General features: G+C 37.6%; 1 protein-coding gene across 20 annotated transcripts in view; it reads left to right on the forward strand.

Annotated features, from left to right (window-relative positions):
- Nucleotides 1-24,085, forward strand: part of AFDN (afadin, adherens junction formation factor) — an 81,674-nt gene that overhangs the window by 52,294 nt on the left and 5,295 nt on the right. For 5 of the 20 annotated variants that reach the window (XM_031059317.1, XM_031059332.1, XM_031059259.1 and 2 more), the window contains 10 exons: nt 6,518-6,583; nt 6,743-6,816; nt 7,315-7,433; nt 8,463-8,657; nt 8,926-9,017; nt 9,451-9,639; nt 12,248-13,270; nt 15,048-15,083; nt 19,654-19,788; nt 21,982-22,498. In XM_031059317.1, coding sequence (XP_030915177.1) covers nt 6,518-6,583; nt 6,743-6,816; nt 7,315-7,433; nt 8,463-8,657; nt 8,926-9,017; nt 9,451-9,639; nt 12,248-13,270; nt 15,048-15,083; nt 19,654-19,788; nt 21,982-22,498 — 2,446 coding nt within the window. The remainder of the gene's footprint in view (nt 1-6,517; nt 6,584-6,742; nt 6,817-7,314; nt 7,434-8,462; nt 8,658-8,925; nt 9,018-9,450; nt 9,640-12,247; nt 13,271-15,047; nt 15,084-19,653; nt 19,789-21,981; nt 22,499-24,085) is intronic. The other 15 variants (XM_031059362.1, XM_031059350.1, XM_031059336.1 and 12 more) reach the window with 9 other exon arrangements.

The following is a 24,085-nucleotide window of genomic DNA, read 5'->3' on the forward strand; positions in this document are numbered from 1 at the left end:
GCTGAATTTTAATCTCAGGATTTATTGATAGTGTTTCTTACCTCAGTTTTTCATTTATCCTCTTGACTTGTAGCTCCATTTAGTCTACCAGTAAGGGAGGACTCCTTGTTTATTTTGTTTTTACATGGTTTACATGGTAGTTTGGTCACTTAAACATTTTCCCGTAGATTTTCTTCATTTAGGTTTAGAATAATGACCCAAGTTACTATTCTAGCAGACATCTGTATGCAGAAGTGCCCTGTCTTTATTTTTACCTCCCAAGTAGGGTTAGAAAATCATTTAGAGTTCCAGTTATTAAAATTCCAGTTAAATGGAAAAGTTGTCCTTTGTCATGGAATTCCATCCTGTAAACCACAGCAAATTTAGGATTAATTATTCTCATACTCTGACTAAACTCCAAGTGCAATGTGTTAACATCTTTCGAATTGTGCTCTTCTAAAACGTTTAATTACTTCTTAAGATAAGTGTGAGATGATTAGAAAATCTTCATACAGTTGCTGCATTTCATGCAAATGTGTGGCTACTTGGATACTGGATTTAATAGCTTGCCTCAGTTTCCCCCATGTGTTGACTTTATGCATCTTAAAGATGAATAAGCCCAAGCATGGAGAAGATGATTTTCAAGAATCTTTTCATGCTTGGCCTCAGAGATCTAATAAAGCTCTCTGGAAAAAGAGGAGGGCAGGAACATAACATTTTTATCCCATTGTGCAATTACATGAGTTAAAAGCGCACTGTGCTTTTTAGCCAGATGCATTTTCGTCAGTTCATCTCCATGCCTTGCTAAAGTTAGGAATTTTTTTACATTTAGAAGGGGAATGGATGGGACTTGGCAAAATTGGGAAGTGTGTTTTCAGTGCGTTTGCCATGCAGGCATTCAAAAGCTTAAAAATGAAGACATTTTCCACTGTGTCATTTACTTCTCTGTGAGGGAACCTGCATGTATGTGGATGTTTGTTTTGCAATTGTTTTGGGGCTCAGCTCCCACTTGAATACAGTTGTTTTGCAGGCACTACACAGAGCTGCTTGAAAAGTCAATAGGTGAGCTATAGTAGGATTTAGGAATTTCAAATGGTTGAAGTTGTTGGGTTGAAAATAACGTTATTCACCAAATAAAGGAATTAACCTCCCTTAACGATTCAGGCCCCTCCTAGCAACCTCCTTTCCTGCACTGTTATGAACAAGTCATACTGTGCTGTAAACAATTTAGGGAAGCTGATTAAGTTGAAAACAAAGCTTGTATTTGGGAGGAGGGGAGCTGGAGACAGGGATCAGCTGAGTCTCCAGTCAGGTCTGTCATGGGACCTGCCACAGCACAGTAGTGCCTGCAGAGCTCCAAGTGTGAGACAGCGTGGGAGCAGACAGGTGGGTTTCTTCCTGACACTCCGTATAGGTACAGTACCACTGTTGCTGTAATTAATTTATTATTATAGGATTTTTAAAATCCTGAAATGTGTGGATAGTGCTTCATTGCTGGCCTCCAGACTAGTTCTCTCGGCTTTATGCACTTTATTTGTGTATAATGGTTTTTGTATATTGATTATTTAACTGGATTGTAAAAGCACAGAATGGAGGTGTTTCTCATATCGAGGCTTAGGTCTGGTGTACATCAGGTATGAGCATTTTTAAATATCATATTCCCTTCTTCAGTCCCCAGTTCACTATTTGTTGAATTCTGTTCAACTAATACCTTCCTTGTAGAACTTCTTTTCCCCATGGCTATGCATGGTAAAAGCAGATATCATTTAGAAGTCTTCAGAGTTGTCAGTTCAGTTCAAGAATGTTGTCACCCAGCTGAACTGAAGCAGCAGTAGCAGTTTAGTGGTTTTTTTCCTTAAATGATTACTTGAAGGGGAGGATTTCCCAAATTTTTGCTTCAAAGGGTATCTTTTACTTTCTGCAAGGATTGCGGGAAAAAGTTGCATCAAATGTGAAAGAAAATGGGTATATTGGTAGCACTGGAAAGTGTGGTACAGCGGATGAGGCTTTTTAAAATACAGAATATCTTATATTATTTTCTGAAAAATCCTTAAAAATGTTTTCATGATTTCGTGTTTGGTTATGTATATTTGAGAAAATATGCTGTAGGTTTCAGCATGTTAATCTTGAGAAAAGGGAATAAGCCATCTCTTTATGCTTACTGCATTCTTGCTTTCCACAGTCATCTGACTCCTTTACAGTTGTGTTCTTCTGTTTGGACTAAAATCCATATGGATACACATGCTTCTGGTATCAAAGATTGGAGAAAATAAGTGAAAAGAAGGTTTATCATACTTTTGTTACTGATACATACATGTTATTGCTCTATTTGTGGGGGAATAGTTTTAATTATGTTGACTTTCACATTCCTTTGAAAGAAAAGGAGTTTGATAAGTAGTTCACAAAGAAATCTGTTTAATCGTAAACCCATTAAATGAAAACAGGAAAACCCACGTGGACTGTATGAGAATTTTATTGACTTTGGAGTGTAGTATGGCTGACTACATATTAAGAACCTTTTTGTGTTTCTAAAAGTTGTATATTTCCTTCTAATGCAGCCTTCTGGAAGGTAGAAACAAAGCAAAATCAAGTCTATTTCAATAGAAATTAGGAATTTGGATTCAAGTTGCCATAAAGCTTAGGGTGAAAGTTGAAGGGAAGGTGATGAGTTGATTTTAAGGTATTTAGTGAGAAGTCTTTCCCAAACTTGTACATGCCTATCATTAGAAACAGGTTAAATGACATGTGAATTAGAGAGAAGGTCACTGGTCCTAATAAGACATGAGTAGATGTGGTAACTGATGAAGATTTTCTTGTAATGTAATCTGAACAGAGATTTATTTTAAAGTAATTTTTATACTTTCAAAATGCATTATTTTTGTATTTAAGTGAGATGACTTGGAACTAATGCATCTGCTCGTAACTTTCTTTAACAGAACAGGAAAGAGATTGACAAACTGTATAGATATCATAAAAACATCAGAAAAGAAGCAGTGAGGAGTAAAATGCCAGCTCCTTTGAATCATAATGAAGAATTACTGTCAGGGTTAGAGTATAGGCACAGTTAGAGCAAAAATCCAACTGATACGGTATCTTCCAGCTGTGGTGCCTTTAGCCAAAGAACATAACAAAAGTGTAAGATCTTTCTCTCCTATGAGGAAAGGGTGGGAGAACTGGGATTCTTCAGCCAGAAGTAAAAACCCCTGAGTAGCCCAATTGTGACTTTCCAATACCTAAAGGGTGCCAGCCAGCCAGCTGCAGAGGGACTTGTTAGAAGGGCAAGACAAGGGGGGGATGGCTTTAAACTGAATAAGAGTAAGTTTAGATTAGATGGTGACAAGAAGTTCTTTACTGTGAGAGTGGTGGTGGATTGGAACTGGTTACTCAGCTAAGTGGTGGATGCCCCATCCCTGGAAGTGTTCAAGGCCATGCTGAATGACGCTCGGAGCAAACCGCTGTAGTGGAAGGTGTCCCTGTCTGTGCAAAGGGGGTTGGAGCTAGATGGTCTTTAAGGTTCTTTTCAACCCGAACTATTCTATTCATCCTGGTTTCTAGCTTTCTGTAATTTCAGAGTGCCTTGTATCTCTTTGGGGGAGGGGGTTATGTTGTTTATTTGGTTGTTTTTTTCCCTAAAGCCTCGAAGAGCTCTACCGAGAATCTTGGCTTCTGTTTACACTTTGGCATCTTTCAGCAGTCTTGTTCCTGGCTGTTTCCCAATTTAATTATGAAATCTTACGTAAAAGGTTTTGCAGGGTGGAGGGTGGTTGCATTTTGTTTGTGTTTTAGTATTTAAAGCATGGTAGATGTGATAGGAGAAGTAAGAAAGTGTTTTCTACTGGCTGATCAGAGAGATGATAAATAATTCTGTCAGTGCAACTCATAATCCCATTGGCCTTCCGTTCCTTGATTGTTGCTGAGCTGCAGAGCCAATGTGTCTGCTTAGTTGGTTCTCTCAAGAAAGGTATTCCATATTTCTGATGATTCTGTTAGTGTCATTTTGTAAGGGAATAATCAGAATTATAAGCAGTTTTCTAAATGTGACCCTTTTAGATTTTTTGTGACCATGATGGTTTTTGCTTTGTTCTTTTCTATTCTGCTGGCTTCCGGATTTCTGAGCTGATATGAGATGGCTCTGAAAACAGTGACTAAACTTTAGAAGTTAAAGTCAGTTTAGAAACCATTCTTATGAGTATTTGTGCAATTGAAAATGTTTATTTCATCATTATCAAACCAATATAAGCCACGTATCATGGGCTTATACAGAAGGTTTCAACTCTGTTTAATGTGCCTAAGAGTCATAATGGAGCATGAGAAAGGTGATGTATATGGATGAATGTAGTGTCTGATGCAATAAATGAGTACCAAAGTTGTGTGATTAATGTGTTTAAGTGGCAGTGCTCTTCCAAAGGTTTGCTTGTTTTTACCTAATCAAGGTATGAGACAGATCTTTGTCTGAATTTCTGGACCTCAGGGAAGAGATTCCTGCTAGCATCCTTTGAAGTTAGGTCTGAATAAAAACGCTACCAATTCCAGGTGGCTTCAGAGGAATCTGATTATCCTTAGTCAGTATGGCTACCAAGAAAAGCTGGTGTTTGGTTCCTGCAATGACAGATATGATGCACAAGGTTACAACTCAGGGGTGGGTGGGTGAGTTGCTGTTGTTTATTTTGCCCTTTGGAATTCAAGGTTCTTGCCTTCAGGTATGCTTAGTGACTGGAGGAAGGGACATACAAACACTGTCATTTAATTATTATTATTTGCCCTTTTTTTGAAACACATAGGAGCATGGTAAACTGCACATACATTTAGGGCTCCTCTGCAAATTTCTGTTCCTTGTGAAAGTTAACAACTTTTGATCCATTATTGAACCTGTTATTGATACACAAGGACAATTTCTTTCTTATTGTGTGTCACCTTGAAGTCTTGAAAAACTCCTGCTAAAAGATCTTGTGATGTCCATCTTGGAAGTCTAGGTGTTCAGCTAGATCATCCTTCCTCATATACATCTTGGTTCCTTGGGGGAAAAACAGAGATTTGTGAAGCATGGTTTCGTTTGCCATTACATTTATCTAGCTGTCTTCTGACTTGCATTTCTCGTAACTTCAGCCAATTTTTCTGGTATAAGGTTAAAATTATTCCGTAGTTACCGCAGTGTTTCTTTAGAGCTTTAAAAAAATAAAACAAACCAAAAAGGAACTGAACTCTCTTAATTTCTTTGTATTTTTTCTAGACAAAGAAAGTATCTGTATTTCAGTTATTTTTTGCATTTTCCTTTTTATCCATAAGTATGACTTAAGCAATTATTATGAAAAATTTGGACACGTAGAATGTAAATCTGGAATCATAAGACTTGAAGGAAATATTTTTCTGCGTCTTTTGTGTAAACATTTGGGATTAACCTAAGGCTTAATGAAAATAGGTCTTTCACTTGTGTAGAAAACCTTGTCTGTGTAACACTAGCTTTGGAATAATCTTCACCTTTGTTCTTATTTTACTCTATTATAACAATAGGAGCAATGCATGCTTTTGCTGCCAAAACAAAAGAGTTAAAAAGGAGGAGGGGAAAAAAAGGAGGAAGCTGTATTTTCAATATCAAAGCAACTTGGGGGTTATATTAGAAAAATGATGCTACAGTTAAGTCTGTGCTCTGTTGAAAACGTACTTAGCACTCTCCTAAGTGACTTGCAGAGTAAAGTGGCACTATTTGCTGAAGTAGATGAATGACAAGTAATAGTCTTACATTACAAGAGACGATGGAAAGGTTTGTGATACTAACATTTGGACTGATTTGTGTGGTGTCTTGTACATTGGAGCATGTGGATGACACAACAGCATGGCTTGAATAGATGCTTCCATTCTTGTATCTTGGTATCTGTCTTGCAATAAGTTCATTGTTAACAGTCCTTTCAAAATGTAGCACAACACTTTTGAGAAAGATGTTTTATGAACAAAATTGCATGGTTTTGCACTAGACTTAAATATTGGCTCTGTCAATTCTAAAATACTTATGTCTGCTTTACTTGTTTATGTAAAGCTGAAGGCACTCTCTGTTCCTTTACACTGGCTCCTTTACAGTCCTAATGAATGTGAAAAAACATTTCTATTCCTTTTTCATGTAATCTGCAATTTACGTTGTTTCACTGGGGTACAGTGCTCTCTTTAAAAACATAATACAAACAGGTATAATTAATGTGTGTGTAAAAGTGCAAATAAGTATTTCTTATTAGAAGGAGACTAGAAGAAACTTCTAAAGTATAAGTTTTAGTTAATGTATTTTTTTTATTCAAACTTGCATTAAGACCAAATATTCTTTGCTTCTAACAAAGCTTGCAGTTTTAATAGGCCTACTATTAATTTTTTCACACGACCTTAATTGAATGTAACTCTTCTCTGCATAATTGGTTTTTCTCCAGTTTGAAAATATATAAAAGTAATGAGAAAGTAGAGGTTTACTTAACCTTGTAAAATTTTCTAAAGTTTGTGGAGTGCTTAAGAGATCAAATATAAATTAACTAAATTAATGCCTCTTTCTCTGTAGGGTGCTGGTCAAGACAAACTTGGAATATATGTCAAGTCTGTTGTGAAAGGAGGTGCTGCAGATGTGGTTAGTAATATTCTTAATTCATCAATTTCAAAAGTAGTAAGAGCCTTCAGAAATGCTTGAAAATCCTTTGTTTACTAGTTTGTGTGAATGATTGATTGTTTTAGTGGCGATCATGTTAGCATTGGTGTATGAATTTTCCTCTCTTGAATGCGTATTTAGGATGGTCGTCTGGCTGCAGGGGATCAGTTGCTTAGTGTGGATGGTCGAAGTTTGGTGGGCCTGTCCCAGGAGAGGTATGGAATGCTTTCTTTGGTTTTTTTAATACAAAAAAATGTTAGCTTAATAATGTGCCAGAATGGACAGAAGCTCATGATTTTACACTTTAGGCTTTGTCTTGGTGTTTGATAACTTCCTGTGGGTAACCTTAGCAACAAACTCAGCTGTTTGTGTACTATTTTTCTCTTCTTTTCATACAGTATGGGTTATCTATATAGAAGAAATTGTGTTGTACATTTGGATTTTGGTTTTGAACAATCTTTATTTAGGTCTGATTTTAAATACTTTGGCTTCTGACCTTTGAAGCAGAAACTGGGATTAAATAGTACTTGCCAGTAGGTATTGTCTGCGTGCATAAGCCTATCTTCTTGTTATTGTCTTGTAATTTTTTTCAAAGTGATTTTAAGTATTAATCTGAAAAAGAGTGCTTTGTCAAGCAACAGATTACTGATAATAAGGGTAACTAAGTAATACAGTGCCTAATTTAATTTTATTTGCTCTGCCTTTTTTTGCAGGGCAGCAGAACTTATGACTAGGACAGGTTCTGTAGTAACACTAGAAGTAGCAAAACAAGGAGCAATTTACCATGGCCTGGCAACCCTGCTTAATCAGCCATCCCCAATGATGCAAAGAGGTAAAGACACTAATATTGATGTTAATAACAGCTTTGTAAGTCTGTCTTCTGCATTCATAAGAATGCAGAAAATGTAATAATTTACAGTATCTTACCAAGCATTACTGTAATATTAAATCAGAAAAGAAATGTAATTGCACAGAAAAAAAGAAATTTCCTTTCTTATCAGAAATTCATCTGGTTTTAAATACTGCTTGAAATTTTCCTAATCTAGTAATGAATAAATCCTTTGCACATGTACCTTTCAAAAGTTAATTGTGCATTTAAACACAATTCTGATTTGAATTCATTTTTGTTTTAACAAATGGAATATAATTAATATAAAGGGCCTTAAACTCAATGGCATTGTTTGTCCCTTTTATAGAACTTCTCTACTTTCAAAATATGTCTTCCTTGTAACTACAGAGTGTAGTGTAACTAGTAGGAGAGAAATAAATGTAAACAGAAGCCCTGAAATGTATTTTGCCATTGAATTTTAATTTTTTTTTAAACTAGAAATGTTGAAATGTATCTTCTTAAGTTTCAGTGTCTGATCATAAAGTTTTTGGATGCTTCTCCAATGTTTTATTTTATCATCTTACTTCAGGGTCCTAACAAAAGACATTTTAAAGTCCAATATAAAATAGTATTGTAAAGAAAATAATTTTGTTAATGAAGACATTTTCTACATACAGTACCAGTATAGGAAAGAATGGGTTAAAAGAACAAATCCTTATTATCACAGTTGATACCACCATCCCAGATGCCATATGTCCCAGTCATCCAGAGACCTCTCAGTATAACATATTTAGTTTTTCTAATTGTTGTGGTACCTTGTCAGAAGTTCTTTTGAGGAATTGAGATGGAGGGAATTCTGTACATTTGATAGAAGATTGGGATTACATATTTGAAGAAATAAAGATTTTTAAATCTACCATTTGCTTTACTGGGAACTTAATTTTTAAATATAAGGTAGCTCTGGTTTGAAAAAAAAAATACACTAGGCAGTAGTTAAGTGAAAAGGAGAAACTACATATCCAACTGTTACAGTTTCTGACCGCCGTGGCTCAGGTAAACCTCGACCAAAGAGTGAAGGTTTTGAGCTGTATAACAATTCCACGCAAAATGGATCACCTGAGAGTCCCCAGCTGCCCTGGACGGAGTACAGTGAGCCAAAGAAGCTGCCAGGGGATGACAGATTGATGAAGAACAGGGCGGATCATCGTTCCAGTCCCAATGTAGCAAGTAAGAAAAGTTATCCTTCTTTTGGGGATAGATTCCTCCTGCAGTAGTTTTAGAGACTGTTGTATTCAAAACGGGGTGACTGTTTTTAAAAATGGATTAAGTTTAAAATACCAGTGTAGTGGTAACATTTGGAGCAAGCTTCTTGCTAGAACTACTTAAAGACAAAATAGTAGTTATTTTGTGAATACTGTTACTTTATTAAGTCTTTATTAAGGCCTGTAAATTATTATTAACAGTCATGTAAATGCTTCCTTTAACTTTCCAACAGATCAGCCTCCAAGCCCTGGGGGAAAGAATGCTTATGCATCTGGAACTACCACCAAAATAACCTCAGTCTCTACTGGAAATCTTTGTACAGAGGTCAGAAATGGCAAGCAAAATGCTGGCTATTAAACTTTCTTTATGTATTAGTAGTGTCAGTGGGCTTGAGTCAAATCAGTGTCTTACTGAACTATTTGGCCACAGTGCTGTTGCTTGTGACTGGGTGGGGTTTTGCTTATTACAGCTAATGAAAGGTTTGGAAAGTTTTCAATGATTTCATTAAATTTTGTTCATGAAGTTGTCCTCGTGATTTCTTAGGTTTGTACAATGTTGCATACTCACTTTGAGACCATAAAAACATGAGTCATAACCACAGTTATATTTGATAGGCAACCTCTTCATCTCCTGTCCCAGATGATTAATGTTCTTAGGAGCCAAAAGAAAATATTTGGGAAAAGCATGTTTAGAACAATCTTCAATACAGATCTATGTGATTAGAGAATCCTACCTTGTATTTTTTTCCCTTTTTCAGGAACAGATTCTGCCACCACGACCTGAAGCTTATCCCATCCCAACACAGACCTATACTAGAGAATATTTCACATTCCCAGCTTCAAAGTCGCAGGATCGAATGGGTCCAGCTCAGAGTCAGTGGCCAAGTTATGAAGAAAAACCACAGCTTCAAGCAGAAAGTAATCATTCTATCAATACTACCATGCAGGTGAGAAGTAATTTTTTTTCAGTATGAGGAAACAAATCAGAAGGAAACTGCTTGCTTTCCATTCCTGGGCTGCTAGAGACTTTTTTCAGAATAGTCAGTTCTCTACAGCTATACCATAAGATGGGAACAACTATACTTTTGCCAAGATGGGCTTGAGTTCAGGAACCCTATGGTTTGGGTTTTTTTCCTTCGCATTTTGCCTTTCCCCTCCCCCCCCTTCCTTTCACAGAATTTGTTACCATGTTCTGCAGACGTGTTATCTGGGATATTTTAATCCCGCTGTTGGAGATAATGGGGTGTAAGTGGTAGTATGGTTCATCATGTAAAATGTTCTGTGGCTTTCTGAACAGCAAACTAAATCTCCATTCTTCCAAGAAGGTTTATGTGGAAAAATGTTTGCCTGAAGGGTGTGTTATTTAAGTGATAAAGTATTAAAATTGAAATAAAACAGTTCTTGAGACATATCCAAGGCGTTCACTGCAACACATTCCCTGCTCGTAGTTAAAAAAAGGAATATGTAATTTCAAATTGTATCTATTATCAAAGTGTAGATGCATCTTGACATGGAATGAATTTACACCCATTGTACTTTTAGAAATTCAAACACAGGGCTGTTCTTCTCCTGTTAGTGAGAACTTCACTCAAATCCATACAGGAAATTAAACCTAGATCTCCTAAATCTAGTTACTGGATCATCTTCTTTCTCTAATCTACCAGACTTAGAAATGTAGAGAGCTTTTTTTTTCCCTTACTATTTCTTAATTAATGATAAGAAGATCCTTACACAAGGCTTATCTTTTACTTTTGGAAAAGTGTTGTGTAAGTGCTCTCAAGATTCTATCTAAGCAAGCGAAGAAAGAATTGTTTTATAGGTTGCTCACACATGCATGGGCAAGTGTATTCAGTAAAAAGTCACTTTTATTTTAGTGGTTTTTTAGTATTATAGAGATTAAATTCTCATTGTTTGGGCTGTTAAAAAAATAGATGTTTTGCTCAAAGTAGGGCAGTAATTTTGAAAGAGAAATGCTGCAAGTTGAACAACTTTAGCAAATAGATACAGAAATATTTTACTGAATTTCCGTGCTTAACTCTTCCACATTTCATGATTTCATCTCACCTAATCTTAGCTACCTAGTTAACACCTACATGCTCTCTGTCAGTGATGGGAGAAGGGGAGGTGGGTGTCTCCAGAGAATGGTTCCTACCCATTTGTCTTAACTGAATTCTATGATAATTGTTGCCTGGACATGCATCTCTTCCCTGCTTAAAACAAGCTTAAGTGAGTAGCTTAGATGAGGTGGTTAAAACTGGTAAAGATGAAGCCCATCTATTAAAGTTGTTGACAGACACTGAATTTGAGCTATAGCCTTAAGGCTGAAGGCAGAGCAGAAGAGGATTTTGCTAAAGCAAAATAGAAGGTTTAACTCCTTACTAGCACTGAAAGTGTTAATAGATTTTCCCTGCCAGACGATAGTTCCTTTAAGTTGAAAATTAGAAGAAAACAGAAGAAAAACTTTTACAAAAATAAAAAATACACTTTAATCTTTGCAGAGAAAACTGGGCTTGTAAAAAAAGCTGCTAAATGCCTGTTTTCTATTCTGAAGGCATTAGCAAACTTTGGCTGGCTAGGTGCATCTTTACAGCAAATCTACCACAAATAACTTGCGTTCAGCTCTGTTGGACTAATAGAGCGTACAAAATACACTTGTTCTTCTCAAAGAAGGCATTCTTTAGAGGTCATGGTTACGGTCATTGATGGAGGAAGATAAAAGGAGTTTGCTTTGTTAGTCTTCTCTCAATTGTTGATAATTGGTGCATTATGTGTTCAGTGCTTAGCAGTTCCTAACATTTAAAGTATGAATATTTGCTTCAAGAAAATCATTAACAGATTTAATAATCCTGGTTTATGGTCCAGTGTTCCTTTTCAGGTGGTTGTTCTGTGCAATGGGACCCAGAGCTTCTACAGAAGAAGACTCGGTGTTGCACTAAAGTGACAAAAATCTCAGACCATTATACTCATGTTCCAGGAGCAGGTAGAATTAGACTGCCTGCCTGGATTCTGTACCCTGAATTGTGTCAGTAATGGGAGCTTCCTGCAGGGCGTCTCTCCTGCTAATGGAGGAGGGTAGGCAGAGGCACTCTTCTGTCTCTCTCTGTCTGCAGCCTTTGTGTTTGCTTTCCCAATAGGAAAGATGTTCGGTGAAGCCAGTTGAAGTCTGAATGGCAGAGCTGGTGTGACTGAGCCACGCTCAGAGCTACCAGGACTCTCATACTCACATGTGGGGGAGGGGGTGTCAGGGATAGTCCTGAGAAACTGTGTGAGCTGGGGAGGTTTTCAGCTTAAACTCCATTTTGCATTTATCATTCCTCCCAGTCCAGTTACCAGGCAGTTCCCAGGAGCTTGCTAAGTCTTCCATCACTTGAATGAGTTAAGAAGACTGAGAAAAATATTTTATTGTTGGTTTTGGGAAACCTACTGGGTATGGAAATGCTGAACGTCATCAAAAGTAATTACCTTCAGTAATAAGAATGTGTTTTGTAAGCCATTTTCAAATATGTTTTAATGTGGATGGACTGTGATATGCATGCCTTGTTTAATATTTTTCAGCGTGTAGCTCGTTCCCAAGAAGAGCTCAGAGACAAAGTTTTCCAGCCAGAGAGGAATCGTTTGGAAGTTGTTATACGCAAGGATGTGGAGTACATTGATCGGAAGTCAGACAGCGATCAGTGGATGAATTCATCTGTGGATTCTAGCACATCTAGCCAGGAACACCTGAACCATTCCTCCAAACCAGTGTCACCTGGTTCTTGTCTAACTAAAAGTGGACCTGGCCGTTGGAAAACTCCAGCCACTAGCCAGCCGACTCCAGTGGCCATTTCCCAGCCCATCAGAACAGATCTTCCCCCTCCACCACCACCTCCTCCAGTGCATTATGCTGCTGAATTTGATGAACTACAAATGGATTTGCCTCTGCCTCCACCTCCTCCTCCAAATCAGATAGGAGCACAAGCATCCTCCCAGGTAGCTGCTGCTGAGCGTAAAAAAAGAGAAGAGCATCAGAGGTGGTATGAAAAGGAAAAGGCACGTTTGGAAGAAGAACGAGAAAGGAAACGTCGTGAGCAGGAAAGAAAACTGGGCCAAATGCGTTCTCAGCCACTAATTCCTGCTCAGCCTGTGGTTCCTCCTGTCTCCCTTCAACAAGTGAAATCAGAAAAGCCCTCAACTTTGCAGAGGCCTCAAGAAACAGTTATTCGAGAGCTGCAGCCCCAACAGCAGCCGCGGACTATTGAGCGGAGAGACCTGCAGTACATTACCATCAGCAAGGAAGAACTGTCCTCTGGTGATAGCCTCTCTCCAGATCCATGGAAACGGGATGCAAAGGAGAAGCTGGAGAAGCAGCAACAGATGCACATCGTGGACATGCTGAGTAAAGAGATTCAGGACCTTCAGAACAAACCTGATCGTACAGCGGAAGAAAACGACCGCCTCCGCAAACTCATGCTTGAGTGGCAGTTCCAAAAGCGACTGCAAGAATCAAAGCAAAAGGATGAAGATGACGATGAAGAGGAGGATGATGAGGTGGATACTATGCTCATCATGCAGCGACTGGAGGCAGAAAGAAGAGCAAGGGTAAAATCCTTTCTAGAAAAAAATACTGTAAATTTCTAGCTTGGTGGGGTTTTATGCTTTGAGTGTTTTTGATGTTCTTAGAGAGTAAAGGAGGATGACACTTTCTTAAATAGCTTGAATTTTAAAATTAATAACTTAGAGTGGTTTCATCAGTTAAGTAATGTATTGTGAAAGTATCGAAGCTACCTTTTATAGAATTCAATTTAGCAATTGAATTTATTTTTCTGGTTTTGGGGAGAGAAAAGTTTCCTTTGGATAAAGGTTTTTTGCCATTTACCAAGAGTATGGTTAGAATGTAAAATATGGCAAAAATTTGCTTGCAGAAAGGTAAGCAAAAACATTGAAATTACGAAAGTTTGTAGGAGAATCAGGAAAAAAATAGTGTGATTTCTCCCTCCCCTCCCCAGTGTATTTACCTCTAAAAGTTTTTATTTATAGTCTTGGGTCATGAACACAAACACTGAATGCATATTGTTTCCAGGGAGTAGTGAGCTGGACAGACATTCTGACTTGCTGGTCTGATACAGCTGCTACCTCTACCTTTACCATCTCTCAGTGCTGACCTCAGCAGTGGAGGGAGCATTGCTTGAGCTGTGTGGGTTTTGGGTGGTGTAATAGCAAATACACCCTCTCCAGCTCCTCCTAATCCAAGGCCTGGATTTTTCATGGTGTCCGGTTTAATCAGCATCTGAGGTTTCCTTACCTTAGCTTCAGTTCTGTGAAAGCTCATTATATATGTAATAAGATAATACAAATGAACAATATGGTGAAATTTTGAACCATTCTTGCTGGTGGCTGTTGTCTCCCAAGACTCTGCTAAATTGAGAAAAAGTGTCTATAGGAAAATCTGTTCTTTCCTGAATAACGGCGTGGATTCCAAAATTACATACCAATAGCTATGCTTTTCCAGGCTTAAAAGCTAGCTTTGTAATATGTTCAGTGTCTTCTGTGTGTTTGTCTTGAAAAGTTGACTTAATTCTGTGATAAGCAGTGTTTAATTCCTGAGAAATATTTGGACATGCTTGTTTTGACATTCAGAAATAGCTGGTGGCTTGAGCGGGATTTGAGTTCACGATTGTTTTGGCAGCTTCATTTCCTAAGCTTACTCTTCTCATATTCGCTGCAGTCTGCATTGCTTTCCTTTTTTTTCCCTTATGCCTAACTTTATTACTGTGTAAAACAATAGATACCTCAAACTTGGAAACTGAAGAAAGAAAAAGCTAAATATGTATTCGGCAAACAGGTTTCCCTAAAGTCCAGCATTGGTAACAGGCAATTTGTGGCACCTGTGGGCATAAAAAAATTAATGTGTAACTGCCATTTTAACAAACAGTGTCTTAAAAATTTTACTGTGGCAAGGCTAAGAAAGCCACGTGTTAAAAAAAAGCCAGTTGTATTGCATAACAATATTAGTCTTCTCTGCAAGTGCTGGCTTTAAAGCACTATTTGTGCATGAAGTTCTTCCAGCTTTTTGGAACATTTTGAAACTAAAACATAACAGTTGTATTGAACTGAATTCATGTTTTCATTTTGATTACATTTCACTTTTAGAGATGCAGTTAAGTAGCATCTTTGCGGAACTACTGAGGTGATTATTTGGATATTTTGGATTATTTGTTTTCATTTCTGTATTTCACATTTATGTCCATTCAGTTCCTCATTCTAAAGCAGCCAACTAAACAAATAAAAGAAAATGCTTTTGAAATAACACATGTCTAACCTATCTTTATTTACACTCTGCATCTTTCTTTTTTTTCCCCTTTCTTACTACCTGCAGCAGACTGCTGTGCCAGCAATCTCTGTTCTAGATTTGGTATGTTTGTTTCTTTATCTTCAATATCTCTTTCCCATTTCAGTTCCTTGTTATTATTAATAACAGCCCTATGTACTTTGGATGATGATCTGGCATCTTTGGGTGTTCAGAGATCATTATGATACTGTAAGCAGTGAGTTAACTGCAAGCATGCATTTGAATGTTTTCAGATATGGTGATTCCTTTCCCTGTGTTTCCTTCCTCTTAGATGTTGTGTTCTGCTTGCAGACTTGATTTGTTTGTTGCAGCAGTGATCTAACAAAACTGTATCTGCTGACTTGTGCAATTTTGTTTACAAAATCTTACTAATAACTTTGAATGAACAGGCTGTGAGGTAAGATTGCTTGCTTTCCCTTTCGCACCAATGCAGGTTTTAGAAGAGCTCTAAGAACACTTCCTTTACAGTTTGAAGGGAAATTGTACTGAGAGCCTAATAATACAGCATACTTCTTCAGCACATGCTGACACCCTGTTGTTTGCAAGTGTTAGAGGTGTTTGGTTTTGGCAGATTAACATAAAAATGGATTGTAAACTCAGAAATCACTTCCAAACTGATATTACCAAGTTGGTTGCATAAACATGCAATCGTTAAATTACAATATAATTTCAGTTTCAATTGTTTAATACTATTCTCCTGCATCTAAAACATGACAGGCTTTCAAACTGGAGCAGTAATTGCTATGACTCCAGCTAATTTTGTATTTTATTGCACTCATTGGGCATGGAAAAGACGTTTTGTAGTCTTCCAGAGCAAAAATACATCCCCTTCAAAGTCAATTTCTATGTAATTAGTGTATCACTTCTAAAAGAAAGGGGATGTTAGTAAAATTTAATTTGTGCTGCTTGGAAAAACTGTCAATGTGTCAGTTCAAAATATGGATTTGAATATTCAGCACTGCCTTATGAAAAAAAATCACCTTTTAAAATGCATACTTCTTATAAAATCTAAGGTGCTCAGTTTTGTATCTGTGTGCTACGTGGGTGTTAAACAGTTTACAGCAGTGGAAGAGGTGAAGCATTTCACCTTCTTGAATTTGAGGACAAGCCAGGAGTCATGGATTTTTCAGACTTAATATCTTATCAATATTTTCTAATTACTACCTATATTTTTTTTGCTCAAACCTTGATTCCTGGAGTTGCAGCTCAATAGATAGAAAGCTTTTCCAAGCAGACAGCAAACATCTGGATCTTTCAGCAACAGGAGGTTGGTGAAGGCAGACGGTATCACCACGGTGAAAAATGGATTAGACAAATACATGGACATCACGCCTGCAAACAGCTGCTCAGAGGATTAGACAAGGCTATACCAGCTGACATCTCTAATAGTGTGCTAAATGCCAGGGGAATGCTAGAAGAAAAGGCCAGGCTCGTGTGCAGCTCTTTTTGCCTTGGTCAGAGACAGAAAAATACTGGGCTAGATGGATGCATGGCCTGAATCAGTCAATGATTTATGATGTTCATAAAATTAGCTTTTAAAAAAGGCAGCAAGCTAATACTAAAATAGTTGAACACTACACCCAGAAAATACCTCTTTTTCATAATTTCATTATTTTTGTCCCATTCACCTGACTTTCTAGACATAAATGCATCTAAACAATGCCACTTCATATACCCAAGTAATTGCTACTTTGTTTCTTAAAAAACCCCAAAACCAACAACAGCAAAACTTTGTCTTGTTTGATGCTTATTTTGTATGTCTAGGGTGAGCATGGTTGATAGCTGTTCTTCTAATTACAAGGCTGAAGGAAGGTGATGAACAGTTAATACAAGAATTGTCAGCTTTGTTAGTGTTTGTTTTTTAAATTCCCCAGAACCTATGAGATCTGACACAGCTTTTTAGCTGTTGTTAAATAAATAGATATAAATTTAAAGTTCTTCTGGAGCATCTTTTAGAGTGTTATAAGCAGTGCTTGGAGAAATGAATGTTTTTTGAAATTTGAGACTTCCTGGATTTGAGAATGGCCTGCCAGGCCTGTGGATATATTAACATTCCTGATAGGATCAGCCCACTGACCCGTTTACCAGGAGCAGTAGCTCGGAGGAAGGGTGGACTTCTCTGCCCTCCGAGGTGTAGGAGTAGTGCTGCGAGTGTATGTTGGCAATAGGGAGACAAAGTTGTGTGGCTGAGCAAATGGTTGGCACTTTGCAGTAGAGCTGGGTCAAAGCAGGGGAAAGGAATGGGTGCTTTGTGCTCAGCTGCTTTGCTCGGTTACAGCTGAGAGAATGCTCTTCTCCATCACTCTGGCTGTACAAATTAGTTGTTCTTCCCTGTTAAAATATAAGCACGTGGCTTTGGAGGAGATAGTGGAAGTACAGTAAATCAGGTGAAAACATGACTTTTAAACAAGAGAGAAACTGATTGGGATAGAGAAGTATCCAATCAAAATACTCAACTTGGGAATCTTACAGCCCTCTCACTAGAAGTGAGATGCAAAGCTGATTTTCCTTTGCATCTTGAAAATTTGGGGTGAAGTTAGTAGTGGGTACTGTTGAACACACAGAATTACAGACACATGCCTGCAAGTGCTCTGGCATATCTCATCATCCTACCACTCCCTGCCTTGGTCTGGGAATGCTCCAAAATAGCAACTAGTTAGTGATCATCAGGAAATGAAATGTCATCTCTTAATAGTTTATGTATTCTCATTTCTGCCTTCCATACAATTTTTAGCCATTTTCCTATCGGTATTATGTCTAGAATAGCCTCTGACCTGAATACAGTTGTCTTCACAATTCTTACGATCCGAGGTTAGCAACAATTACCAGGTGGGCAGCTTGGTAATTTTTGCCTTCTTTCTTTAGTTATGGTCAGAAGACAATTAAACAAACCAGTCCTAATTTTCTCTATAATTTAGTTGGAAATTCTTTACCATTTAAGTGCTTTTGAATAGGAATATTTGCTGCTAAGCAGTAAGGCATCCATACCATAACCTGGGAGCAGTAACTGTCATGTTCAGGGTGTTTTTCTAATATAGTTGGGACAGGAATTTTCCTGTATTTTCTCACAGTGCGCAGTTTTTGCTTGCCTTTTTTTTTTTATTAAGAGGAAATTACTTCTCTTGTATGAACTCTTATGAATTACTAGCTGTCTTTCCTTTTGACAATTTTCCTGTATTTTCTCACAGTGCAGTTTTTACTTGCCTTTTTTTTTTTATTATTAAGAGGAAATGACTTCTCTTGTATAAACTCTTATGAATTACTAGCTGTCTTTCCTTTTGACAGCAATATTATCTCCTTTGCTACAATAATGTCTTTCTAATAACTAAGACAAGAACTCTTAATCCAAGCCGGGAGTTGGTTAACTACTCTGTTCCCTGCTCTGCAGCACAAACTGAGCTTGATCTTTATCTTTGTTGTTTTCAGTTTGGAATGACAAAGTTTTAGCCCTAAATAAGGGGAATTTACTTGGAAGTAGCATCCTCTAAAATACATTCATCAAATTAATTTTGTTCTTTAGCAATCATGCTCAAAAATGAGGCAGAATAATTGTAAGAAAATCATCCAAACTGTTTATACTTTTTTATTAATTAATTGGGGGGGAAGATACTTGCATGAAGGTTGTCCTCACAAAGTCTATTAAGATTTAATTTCTCTTTCTCTCTTGTACTGCTTTGTGTCTTAAGGGTCTTTTTCTGTATGTGAATTTGGATTGTAAAATAAAATCCAGGAGTAGAAAAGTATCCCTGTTACATGAAGTTTATAGCAAGATCAAATAATTTGTTGATTTATACTAATAAGGATTTTTAAAAAAAATTGTGTGGAGGAAAAAAAAAATTACTTTAAAACGTATGCAACAGTAAGAAATAACACAGCATGTAGTCCAGTTAATTTCTACTTGTATTGCTGTACCAGTAACTATTCCTGTCCATCAAGGGCTTATAGACTGTTAGCTTTAAAGAATCATGCAAAGTTTGGATAGTGCTCAGTTTTCCTATCTGTGCAGCATCATACACTTACATAAACCAGTTTTGTCTGTTGGACATGAGTTGTTCTTGTGAGCTGTTTCATCCCAGTAGTCAAAGGTTTTCTTTCCTTCACTCTCTGCTTTTTCCAAAACCCATATGCAGCAGATACAGTGGGAGATTTTATTTCCTGAGACTATTTGCAGACTTGCTGAATGACCCTGTTACTTTAAATGGATTGACCCTTTGACTAATGAGTCATGATTTTCCGGTGCTTAAGTTCTAATCCAGAATGAAAAAAACAATTGACTGCTGGAGCTGTGGACTTTTGGTTCTAAGTATTTCATTTCATTTTACTATACCTATGAGACTATGGTTGTTGAAGCTCTTTGGAGCATGAGTCACATCAGTCTTCTACTGGGGGTTCCTACATGACTGCTAAAAATGTCTCCCTGTGTAATTTGTGCTTTTATGTATGTAGTTCTGTGCGCCTCTATTTTGCTTTTAAGCATACTCGTAATGACTGGAAGTTGTATTGATGGATCTGTAGCATAGCATTTTCTGCTGAATGAGTTATTTTTAGATGCCAGTATTTTGTTACATTTTTAGTTACCTTTTTGACCCATCTTGCCCATGTGAGTGACCAATTAAAATTGTGTCTCTGTTAGTTACAGGATGAAGAACGCAGACGGCAGCAACAATTGGAAGAAATGCGTAAACGAGAAGCAGAAGACAGAGCCAGGCAGGAAGAAGAGCGCAGACAGCAAGAGGAGGAGCGGACCAGGAGAGAGGCTGAAGAAAAGGTTGTGGTCTTCTGAGTGCCACAGGGGTTCTTGCAGGCCTTTCCTCTTCAGCCTGCTGAGTACCAGCTTAGTGTTGGGTCAGCAGGGTTTAAACACAGTAGCCCTGTTGATAAGGGTCATGTTCCAAGGCTTCAGTTTGTCTATCAAAACCAAAAAGGAATTAAGCAGACAGCCTGTTCCTGCTGGCTGGAGTTGACTGGTATTGCAGAAGTAGTACTGCAGGCTTAGTGCCTGACAGTTCTTAGCAGTGGCAAGGCTCTTACCTTCAGAGCCTTTCTGAAAATTATGGAAGAAATCAGGTACTTCCTGTTTCCCTTCAGCTCCCATCATAAATTGCATACTTTTTTTATTATCATGGCTCAGTTAGTGCTATTGGGTTTTCCTATGTCCCAGTAGATGGCATTACATATTTCTGTAGTATTTTTTGATATAGATACAGAGAGAAGTATGAAATACGATGGAGTAGTGATGAATATTCCATATTGTTTTTTATGTTTGGACTGTGGGAGGGAAGTGGTTTCTAGAAAGCAAGTAAATAATTTTAGCAGATAAGTGTGCAGTCAAATTATAAAAATTCAGAGTTGTAGGTTCTGCTGAAACATTATACATAAATATGAGAAGCTTAACTGATCAAACTAGAAGACAAAGCAACTTATTTGACTCAGCATGTTTCTTAAGACCTTTTTGTTCCTAGAGAAAGCAGTTACTGCTGTTCAGTTTGCCTGTTAGTAACACTGACTTCAGAAAGAAGGCTAGCTTTTAAAGTTGTTCATCTTGGAAGATTGAGCAAATACATTTAAAAAGCCCCCAGACTTTAGATACATTAACTTTGTTCATTTTTTTTTCAGGCTTTGTTAAATTGTTTCCCATAAACAGTATGGTTGGATGAGTGGAAGAGGTGGTAATAAGAGAGAAGTGAGGAAGGTGTATCTGGAGTGTGGAAAGTTTTTAAAAGTAGACTGTAGGGACCTTAAAAAAATGCAACCAAGAGAAAACAACTACAGCTTTCTTAACTTCTGATAATGATGCAGCCAAATGACATTTGGATCACACTTGAAAGAGTTTTCACTGACAGATGTTGACTAAGATCCTTCTACCAACTCAGAACTCAGTGCCATCAGTAAAATGGTTTTAGAGAGTAGTACAAGGAGATGAGTTTCATGTCTTTGCCGTAGATGAACAAGATAAGATCTATTTATTATTTTTTCAGGATAACTGACTCAGTATTGGACACATAAGCATTAAGGTGGATTTTTTAAAACATGTGGATTAAACCCAGAAATTATGGTTATTTCAGATGCCATATATTCCCAGCAGAAATTATTCTATACTTATACCCAAAGGGTTTTGTAATGTACATACAGTTCCCAAATACACCTCATTTGTTATCGAACTACTGAATAAACCCTTGTATTAATTTACAATGTGTCTGAGACAAGAGCTGAACAGAATTAAATGTTATTTAGTTTAAAAACAGAACAGTCTTTTAAAGAGGAAGAATACTTAGAAGATATTTAATGACCTTTAAATGGTCAGTAACCTCACATAGATATCATTAGCATCATTTCAGTTTTAAATGCCTTTTAACAGTATTTGTTTGATGCCTCTTTTGGAAAAAATCTTTGTAATAATTTTTTTGTGTGAAAGTAGTTTTCCTGGTGTTTATACTAGAAACTTGGTTAGGAGTCATCTATTCCAAGGCTCTGTTGACTAATTTACATTGTATAAGCATGAAACAAAATCACAAAGTTCCTTTTTTAAAGTGGTAGTTAATTTTAGTTATATTCCTCTCCCACAGATTCTCTACAGCTTTAGTAAATCTGCACCTTATTAACTGTAGTTACAGTTCGAGTAATAAATGTTGGAATGCCCTTAGTTTACACAGGCAGTTGCTTTAGTGACCACAGGCAATGGTAAATCTGTAAATAACAGCTACACTGTGTTACTGGATGGCTGCTGGTTTTTTGCAAATGTGATGGTTTGACCACTGGCCAAACACCAGTGCACCCATGAAAATCATTCACTCTTAGTAGTAAATATTCTCTGTACGAGTCCATATAGATGCCCTGCTTATAGCCAGAAAAGGAGACAAAAATGATTGACGGAAGATGTTTGTATCTCAGTGATGGAAAGCTTAAATCTCATGGATTGAAATGTCTGACCACTGTGTTTCTGTTTCCTCTGGGCTTTCAGAGGCGCCAGGAAGAGGAGTATTACAGTCGCTTAGAGGCTGAAAGGCGCAGGCAGCACGATGAAGCTGAGCGAAGATTGCTGGAACCTGACGAGCCTGGTCTGTACAGACCTCCGCTTCCACGGGAATATGAACTCCCATCCCCAACCCCTTCATCTAACGCTCCTCCTCCCCCACCTCAGCGAAACACCTCTTACCTCAAAACACAGGTCCTCTCCCCTGACACGATTTATACTGCCAAGTTTGTTGCTTACAATGATGATGATGATGAGGAGGAGGATTCCAATCTAGCAGGTCAGGATAAGTACTCCAGCACAAGAAAATCATATGGTGACTTTCCTCCTGCCACCCTTAAGCCACAGCAACCTTCCCGCCAGCCTCGCCCAGTTTCAGATGGCATCTTTCTTTCCAACTCATTCCAGTCATCTTCTGTCAATGCCAACAGTACTACTGTCAAAAAAAGCCAGCCCCTGCCCCCATCAAACAAACCAAGTTTCATCCATGCCAGAAGCTCTAAAGGTAGAAACAATGAAATAAGTCATCTCTTCAAAACTGTCCTTGTATTTTCAACTCCAGGGCTCTAGATTTAATCACTTATTTTGTGATTTCCCCCTCCCTTAATCACTATTTTCACTCTGGTGATCTAACTTAAATCTTGATATTAATATGAATCCTTCAATTTTTAATTATTTTGGTCTCTCAAATTTTCTTGCTCTTTACCCAAACTTTTCAAAAGCAAAAATTCCATCTTTCATGTATGAATCAGAAATTGTTTTAACTGCTACTCAATCAGTTTGAAGTACTGTTGGTTTTGGCTTTCACTCTGTATCTCTAAGTGATTTGTTTTGTATGACTGACTGCTGTTTACTCAGAGCATCTGGAAGTGCACCTTTCTTGAACACAGGAAATCTCTCCTAATGGGTTCATGGACAGATCTTATCTTCTGCTTTGTTGTTGGTACTAGGGTTCTCTCTCTTTTAATAGTGTGTGCAAATGGCTTTAAAAATTATATTTGTAGATGTAGATCTTAAATACACAAGCACAAGAAAAATACAGGTCTTGCAGTTAGTTTCATGTATTAGGCACCATTCCTGAATTTCTGGTTTGTACAGTGCAGTTTCCTTGCAGAGAGACAGAAATCTAAATTTCATCTTAGTACTGTTTGCTTTACTCCTTCCCTTCTATACCTCTGTATTTCTTTGACTCCTCATGTTGTTGTTGTATAACTCCAAGCCACCCATAAGGAAGTTTAATTTCAGTTAGAGTTCTAGCTGCCAGTAACTTCCGCACCATATTTTACCTGCAGAGTACTAGTTGAACTATATATACTCTTGAATTCAAAGCTAATTCAGTCCAAAGTCTGGGGATTTTTTTTAAACTGCTGCTGTATAGGAGAAATCTTGTATGCTTGATTCCTTGAGTATGTCTCACTCTGATAAGATTGCACTTTATTGATATATTACTTTGTCTTTAAACAGCAGCATCTGCTGGTACTTTGTTTTCTTCTATGTTCTTTTGAAGGTGGTGGCCATGACATTCTCCTAGTTTGTTCTTTTTACTTACACTGGCAGTTAACAAGTGCCTGACAACCAACTCTATGTGATCAATTCATCCTTCTAAAATGAAAAAGGTAGCAAGTCACCTGAGATCCCAAGGGAAGGTGTTTATGCTGGCTTCTAGCTCAATGGTCAACTTGTTTGCTGGATTCAAGTCTCAGTGGCACAGATGGAATCCTATAGTGTGTTACACCCCTCATCACTTTTTTGGCCACCTAACAATTAGGAAAATCGCTCACTTGCTTTATTCAGCAGTGTGCCCTGGGCATAGGGAGGATATGAGCCTCCAAATAGGTTCCATCTATTAGAAGCACTTCTAATCCAGCTGCAATAATATGTGAATCTGATTTAGGATATATACAAGGCCACTGAACTGCTTGTCCACATCCTGTTCAGTTGAGGCTCAAGTCATCATTTTCCAGCAAGGAAACCTAGCATCCTTTCCTTTGCAGGGCAGATTAGCTTCTGCTGCCGTTGAACTGCTTCCAGTGCTGAAGAGAAGCTCTGCACTGTATTGTGTAGTTTTTAATATTACTGAAGGGACAGTTTA

The sequence above is a fragment of the Geospiza fortis genome, unplaced genomic scaffold, assembly GCF_000277835.1.
Source record: "Geospiza fortis unplaced genomic scaffold, GeoFor_1.0 scaffold41, whole genome shotgun sequence".
Lineage (NCBI taxonomy): Eukaryota > Metazoa > Chordata > Aves > Passeriformes > Thraupidae > Geospiza > Geospiza fortis.